The sequence below is a fragment of the Akebia trifoliata genome, chromosome 3, assembly GCF_017979445.1.
Source record: "Akebia trifoliata isolate Shusen 1 chromosome 3, ASM1797944v1, whole genome shotgun sequence".
NCBI classification, from domain to species: Eukaryota; Viridiplantae; Streptophyta; class Magnoliopsida; order Ranunculales; family Lardizabalaceae; genus Akebia; species Akebia trifoliata.
The window spans coordinates 30816236-30823866 of NC_141377.1; the positions used below are offsets into that span (position 1 = coordinate 30816236).

Consider the following 7631-nt stretch of genomic DNA (forward strand, 5'->3'; position numbering starts at 1 on the left):
TTTTTGATGCCTTGCCCTAAAATGGACCTGGATTAATTTCTTGACCAATATACCCCTACTTTAGTAGCTGGCACAACTTCAATACTGAAGAATAAGAAGGTTATAAATGGAATTGTAGCAAAGAGAGTATATATCGTCCAATTAAGAACACAGAGCAGAGCGTTAGGTCTTGTTGTTGCGGCGCCAAAAACCTCCCTCTCTCATTCTTTATCTCCCATTTTATCAAAAACCCTAATAAGGTAATCTCCAAACATCTCTCTCTAGGTATTTCGATTGTGGATCCTACTGTACTCTTCGATCGATTCGTGTTCTTATCTCTCCAGATGTATAGGTTTCGAACTTTGATGCTCTTAAGATTTTATTGTGTCATCTGCAATAATAAATCTCTCAAAACTGTACTAGATTCAGCAGCTTTTATATTTTAAATATTAGGGTTTTGGGGGACTGATTATGATGTCAAGGGTTTGAACATTTTAGGGTTTTTGTTTGATTTTGTGGTATCTACTCGAAGAGCAGTATTTTTCAAGATACACATTTCTGTTTAGATTTGCTCGGTTTGATTTCTCATTCACAACTTTAATAAAGGCTAAAAAGATTGAGATTTCATTTTTTTTAATTTGATGAGCAAAATATTTCATTCGAGTTGTTTATTTCATCAGTTCCTCGCACCTGAAAATATGAAATGTCCACTTTGAATCATCATTTTTCACCCATACAGATGAATCGGGATAAGCTCATGAAGATGGCTGGTGCTGTTCGCACTGGGGGAAAGGGAAGCGTGCGAAGGTTTGCTGGTTATTATTATTATTATTTTTTGTTGATTGTCCATTGATGGATTTTAATCTGGCGCATCCTACCAAGTTGGGTCAAAGGGGATTATAATCAATTTTAGAACACAAGGGCGTCTCAAATATTCACTAAATTGTGAAGGGACATGTAAAAAAATCATCCAAAAATTGGACCGGGCCTTACACAAACCTGGTCGGGTCACTGGTAGAATCAGGTGGGCCGATTGGTTTCTTTTGGGTCGACTCAAGACTGTTCCAACCCGGTCCTATTTTTAAGACAATGGTTTAATGGAAAATGGAAGGATGACTTAATGTTTGGGATCTCTTGGTGAATTATCATGTGTTCAATCTGATATAGAGGTATGAAAAATGTCATTCTCAAAGGGTACATAGATACCAGGGCAAAAGTACCAGAATTAAACTTGTTCAGAGCGATGAGCCGCTAGTGGGATGAACAAGTGGAAGCGAATGAACCTCCTTTATTTCTTTCAGAACCTTAGCTTTCATGGCCATTGCTCAGGGCCATACTACTTTCGTGGTGTAGTTCTGCTTGCTGGGCCCTACTCTTTCTAGTGGATTAACATCAAGTTTAGTTCATATAGTTCAGTCAGGCTTGTTTGAGCTTACGTCCCTATCTCCACTCTGTAGATTGGGGTTTTGAAAAAATTGTGGTTTGGTGAAGATGACAGATCTTCCAACGTTGAATTAGAAGATATTATGTTTATGAAATCATTTTAATTTTCACTGTTTTAATCTAGCTGTGAATTATGTTCCCTGATTTATTAATCTTTACTTTTTAAGAAAATTATTTTTTCTTTTTTGGAGATTCTATATGACCCCCAAACTCTCCTTTATATTCTTTTGATGAAACTTACTGAAATAATTTATGCTTTATTCTCTTAATCATAGAAAGAAGAAGGCTGTTCACAAGACCACAACAACAGATGACAAAAGGCTCCAGAGCACTCTTAAGAGAATAGGTGTGAATGCCATTCCAGCCATTGAGGAAGTCAACATTTTCAAGGATGACACTGTCATTCAGTTTTTAAGTCCTAAAGGTAAAACTAGCCGTACAACTGAAAAACCCATATAGAATTTTCTACTCATTGTTGCTCTTCATTTACAAGTGATTGTCTTGATACTAATTATTATATTTCTTTTATTTCAGTTCAAGCCTCAATTGCGGCCAACACTTGGGTTGTTAGTGGATCTCCTCAAACAAAGAGTATTTTCTCTATTACCTTGTCTCTCGTATCGGAAAACTATGTATCAAGTCCTTTTTTTTAAATGTCCATTTCTCTACGCATTTCAGAGCAGGGTTCCACCAAGGATGTTGACCCCATAAATCTCAATGCAATGATCAGTGTGCATGCTTGCGCACAAGTGTAGGGGTGTAAAAAAAAGTCTCTCTAAGCCTGATACCTGGCTTGATTCTAGGCCCATCCTAAAAAGAAAAAAACTTCAGTGAAGGTTTCCTTGGAAGCTCAACCCAAAAGAAAACCTGTTTAGTCCAGCCTGAATTTTAGACCTCCACCACGGCATAGTAGACGATCTTCAGATTTTATAAAATATCTCATATTCTTCTCTCTTTTTCAGTGAGTTTTTGTATCTTTGTTGTTTTTAATCTTTAATAAATTGATAGATCTATTATTGGCTATGATTAGAAAGAGAGAGGGCTTGAGTTGGGTTTCATGGACCCTTCAATTTTGAAGGAGAAGGTGCTGTCTCCTTGTATTATTTTACAGTGAATGCTTAGGCATCTTTTTATTCCATTTTCTTATGTTAATGGGTTTCCCACCATGATAAGAGTCCAAAAAATTTACACTTGATATGAGCCGAACCCATATCATGGATTTTTTTTTTTAATAGTAACTTTGCATTTGTTGGGTTACAGATAGAGAGGGGAGAGGAAATTAATTTCCCCCTTAATTCCTCTTTGTCGAAACCAATGGTGCATATAGAGAAAGCCAATGGAAAGATTGGCAGCGGCCAGACAACCGTAGAGATGTGTATATCCACAGATAACGGGTTCAATCGAGTCCCGATTTGTCTACTAATTCCATCTCACAATCATCTTCTATTGCAATTTTCTCATCTGACAATTATGGTGGTTTGATCAAAATTTGTTATCTTCATTCTAAGGATTGTTTGTTTGTTGGGAAAATATCTTCTTCAAAGTCAATTTTTATTAAGAAATGGTCATAGAAGCATGGATCAATCAAGATCCATGCAGTCATAGATATTGTTGGTGGACTTTGGAAACTCATTTTCCATTTTTGTTAGTAAAACATGTTCCCATGCAAAGGAATCAAACCTCTTGGATTTTTGAGACCTTTATTTTTCTATTTTTTATTTATTTTATATTTTAAATAGACTCAGACTGAACTAGTGAGCCTGGACCACACTATAGGGTAGAGCCACAGGTTGAGCTCAGGTTTGGTGATTTTATATAAGGAAGCCTGTTCTGGACGAGCCCGGCCTAATTTGCGCCCTTAGACAAGTGTGATTAGATTGGAAATGGCCTCAAGATCATAATGATCAAATTAATGAGCCTTGGTGTGGCCTTGCACAATTTTCTCTTTATGTCCAAAAGAAAGTGCTCTAGTTGCATGGTTCTGTTAGTTGTACTGGAGCCTTTTTGGGTGGCAGTGGCATGTTCACAGTCTCTGTGGGATGAGAGTAGCCATAGTTGCCCTTGCAATGCACTATGTTTCCTTCATTTTCTTTAGAGCAGTGGGGATTAACATCTAAATTTATTATGTTCCAGAATTGCAGGATGTTCTCCCTGGCATCATCAACCAATTGGGTAAGTGCCCTTTCTTCTTTTTTCCTACTCATCTGTGTAATATTTTTTTTATACGTATTGTTTAATTTATAGTAATATAAAATTGGCAGTAAATGTTGGCACTGCTTTTGATAGTTGGAATTCAAGTTCTGATATCTGGAAACTAGATAATTCTGTCATGTTTTCCCCATTATGCTCTTTTTTTATTTTGCTTTGGATGTTGTCTGTAATCCTCCTAAAAGTATGTAGAATTCATAGATCCAGCCTAATACGGGGTTGTGACCCATCTGGCATTCATTTATGCTTTAGCTTTGCATCAAACCCTGCTGTGGATCTTCTATACTGAATTTGTTTATTTCCAACAGAACACTGATCATCATCAAAGCCTATTCTCAAAGATTAGGTTCATCTAAATAAATTATGTTCCTCCATTCGATTATTTCCACAGCCACGTTTCTGTTATTGAATGTTTGTTTATATCCACTTTCACAATCTCTTCTAGAATCCTAAACAAGTATAGATTTTATTTATTTTTCTGACTGGGGCTGTAATCGGCCTTTGTTGACTGTGTCCAAACCATCTCATTTGACTTTCTCTTACTTTTTTGTCTATTGTAGCTACTCCTAGATCTTCTCAAATGTGCTTAGGTCTTATTTTATGTTTGCTGGTTTTTCCACTCCCATCTCAACATCCTTATCTCTGTTATGCTCAATCTGTTAACATGATGCTTCTTGATGAGCCAACATTCAGCTCCACAAAGCATTGCTAGTTAAATATAGAATTATCCTTTTTGGTATGCATCAGTCACATAGTATTCTAGAATATCACCTCTACTTTAATCGTTCATCTCTGATTTTATGGAACACATCTTTCTCAATCTATCCATTCTTGTGCATATTAGACTCAAGATAACGAAAATGTCTGCTTTGGTGTATTTTTAGACCATCAATTTTATTGAACATTCCTCTTCATGGATGCCCTACTAAATTTACACTCCACAAACTAGGTCTTGGTTCAAGTTATATTTTAAAGCCCTGGGAATCATGACACCTCTGCATTATTCTATTATTATGTGAACTCCCTCTCTAGTCTCTGCAACTAATACATCATATGAGAATACCATATACCTAGGTACTTCATCTTGGATATGAGTTCAAAAGTCAATGCCTAGTGTAAATCAATTGTACCTGGGAACTCATTTGTCTTTCACATTAGTCAGTGTCCTCTCTTGCACGTCCTCCCGCCCAATTAACTCTCTAGGTATCAAATGCTTTCTCTAGGTCAACAAAAACCAATCCTAAAGATGAATGTCAGATGGGTAATCTGCATATAGAGTAACACCAACCAAATGTGAAATTTATGGTCCTTGAAATTCACTCTCGTTTGTTTTTGTCCCTCACTAGGGCCGGATAACTTGGACAACTTGAGGAGGCTTGCAGAGCAGTTCCAGAAGCAGGCACCATCTGCAGGTGCAGCAGCACAAGTGGATGATGATGATGATGAGGTACCAGAGCTTGTGCCGGGCCAGACATTCGAAGCTGCTGCTGCTGAAGAGGGTCAAACTTCTTAGAGCTGGTTTATTTATTATAGGGTGTGGTTCTTCTCTATATTTTCTTCTTCTTCCATGGTTCCAAGTTTAGGGTTTTTTTAATTACTGTTTTATCAGTTTTTAATTTTCTTGTGACATACATGATGCTAGAAAGCAGCTATTTTGTTATTGCTGGCAAAAAAACCCTGTTGAAAGAGAGTTCTGTCTGACCAATTCACTCGCCTGTATTAGATGAGAGAGTTATCATGCTTGCAGTCATTTTCATCATACTTTCTGCTATCTGCCTCGCACTTCTCTAGGAACAATAATGTGAGATTCTATATATAATAATAATAATAATTAAAAGTGAGAATTATATTGGTCCCTATAGACCATACAGATCCTTACCGATGAATTCTCTTAGAATTATACTGAGTTAAGATGAAATATACTTGGAAGCATGGATGTTTTCATTTCTTTAGTTGCAGTTCGCTCTTATTAAGGCTCACCTCTCTTAAAGGGGAGGGAGGGAGGGGCTAATGCACCATACTCGCAGATCCCAAAGATTGAATTTAGCTGAAACAGCTACTCAACGGTAGCGAGCTGCCCCTTCCTTGCTTTATTTTTTGGGCTGCAAGGGAGCAGGCTATGGAGAGATTACAGGCAAATCTATATAAAAAAATAAAAAAGTCTTGTTTGCAAGGTATAACATTGACAGATAAGTTTGCTTTCAAGTATGGCATAGAGCCCATTGACCGGACAGGCGGCTAGAGGTTTCTATTACAATTTAAACATTGGAAAAAATATAAATTAGGGAAAATTAAGATTTTTTTTCTAAATAGTAAGTTTTGGATGGTATCTTAATAGTTTACTTAGTAAGGGTTTGTTCGTTTGAACTTCAAGAGCTAGTTTTTTCTAGTTTATTTTTTTTGCTTTTAAGTTAAGAAAGTCTGATGAATGATGTTTGTTTGAGATTTTTTGGCTTTTTCAGATTTTAAATGAAGCTCAAAACATTTCTTAATAGAAGTTGTCTAAAAGGGATTTCTTCAAATGATTTTTGTGTAAAGTCAAAAACGTAAAATGGTTCAAGTGTAGTTATCAAAATACCCTTAATCTGTAATCAAATTTTCAATCAAATTTAATCTTAAAAAATAAAAGGAGACTTTTAAAATATTCTTCATCTTTACCAAAATACTTTTTATCTTTAATCAAATTTTTAATTAAACTTAACTTTACAAGACAAAAGAGAATTATCAAAATATATTTCATCTTTAATTAAATTTTCGACCAAATTTAATCTTAAAAAATAAAAGGAAATTACTAAAATACCTTTCATCTTTACTAAAATACTCTTTATTTTTAATCAAATTTTCAACTAAACAAACCTTAAAAAATAAAAGGAGATTATCAAAATACTTTTCATCTTTACCAAAATACATTTCATTTTTACTACTAAGATAAAAAATAATTCATCATCACTATTTTATTATCAAAACAACATTATCTTTATGTAAATGTTGGATTGTGTATTATGCAGGTATTTTCTTCATTAGAAAATTTTCATATATTCATTTTTAATAGATGTTGTCGAAATTTTGATAGAATTTATAAAATTTTAAAATTTATAAATTTATTAATATATATAAATATATATATATTTTTATATATATATATATATTATTATATATATATATATATATGGTCATTTTTTGTGCATTATTAACATTAAGGGTATTTTAGTCATTTTACTAGAATTTAGTAATAAAAAACTATCAAATGAACATCAATTTCTAGTTTTTGTGCTTCTATAACGAACAAGCTTCTGCTGGATATAGTTTTTTAGGCGCTAGGCTTCTATTTATTCCAAAAGCCAGTTTCTGGAATTGAAATTGATTTTCGTAAAGAACAAACCCTAAACTTTTCTTTTCTCAACAGTCCTTGGACCTCATCTCTCACAATTAAATGCTCTAACCATTCGAATTCATCATTTTCATAAAAAAAAAAATATATTTTTGGCATCTTAATCGAGTTTCAGAAGATCCATTCCGTTAAAAAGGATTTAGATTTAAGAAGGAAGAAACCATTTTCAAGGATTTTTTCAAACATTTTGAAGATATATGTAAAAAAATTATGATTTTTCACTTTTCTCTTATTTTTTGGTTGAAAATTGATCTAGTCATTATCTCACATTTTTAGTTGATCTTTCTAAGTATTTTAGTAAAAAAAAAATCGAAAATAAAAAATGAGTGGGTTTTACCATTGTCGAGTTCACCATTTTATTTATTGTTTAAATAATGGTGAGTTTAACAATAAAACAAAAAGTGGTGATCTCGACAATAAGGAAAAAAACAGTGAGTTCATCAATAATGAGGGATCATAAAGAAATAAAAAGTTGGAATATTCAAAAATAAATCCCTTCACCAGGTCCTTTTAAGTAATTTTCCCTACAAATTATGATATTTTTAAATTAATACCCCTATTCATCAAAACTTACGAAGTACTACTTTCAACTTTTAAACTCAAGAGCTTA

The 7631-nt window shown here is 33.9% G+C and overlaps 1 protein-coding gene and 1 non-coding gene across 2 annotated transcripts; both read left to right on the forward strand.

The window, feature by feature from the left end:
- Nucleotides 1-103: 103 nt before the first annotated feature.
- LOC147406351 (nascent polypeptide-associated complex subunit beta-like) lies at nt 104-5389 on the forward strand. The gene is made up of 6 exons (XM_086434353.1): nt 104-239; nt 719-786; nt 1698-1846; nt 1957-2013; nt 3556-3594; nt 4977-5389. The coding sequence occupies exons 2-6, from the start codon at nt 719-721 to the stop codon at nt 5141-5143; spliced, it is 480 nt and encodes a 159-aa protein (XP_086290479.1). The 5' UTR covers nt 104-239; the 3' UTR covers nt 5144-5389.
- On the forward strand, nt 2677-2860 carry LOC147406352 (small nucleolar RNA snoR143). The gene has a single exon (XR_015177139.1). It is a non-coding gene; the product is annotated as a small nucleolar RNA snoR143 (small nucleolar RNA).
- Nucleotides 5390-7631: the final 2242 nt, after the last annotated feature.

What these genes read in the sequence shown, in the direction of transcription:
- LOC147406351 (XM_086434353.1), top strand. Translation starts at nt 719, where the DNA reads ATGAATCGGGATAAGCTCATGAAGATGGCTGGTGCTGTTCGCACTGGG. An exon ending in TCAGTTTTTAAGTCCTAAAG is followed by an intron (nt 1,847 to 1,956) that starts GTAAAACTAGCC and finishes CTTTTATTTCAG; the next exon opens with TTCAAGCCTCAATTGCGGCC. An exon ending in TGGATCTCCTCAAACAAAGA is followed by an intron (nt 2,014 to 3,555) that starts GTATTTTCTCTA and finishes ATTATGTTCCAG; the next exon opens with AATTGCAGGATGTTCTCCCT.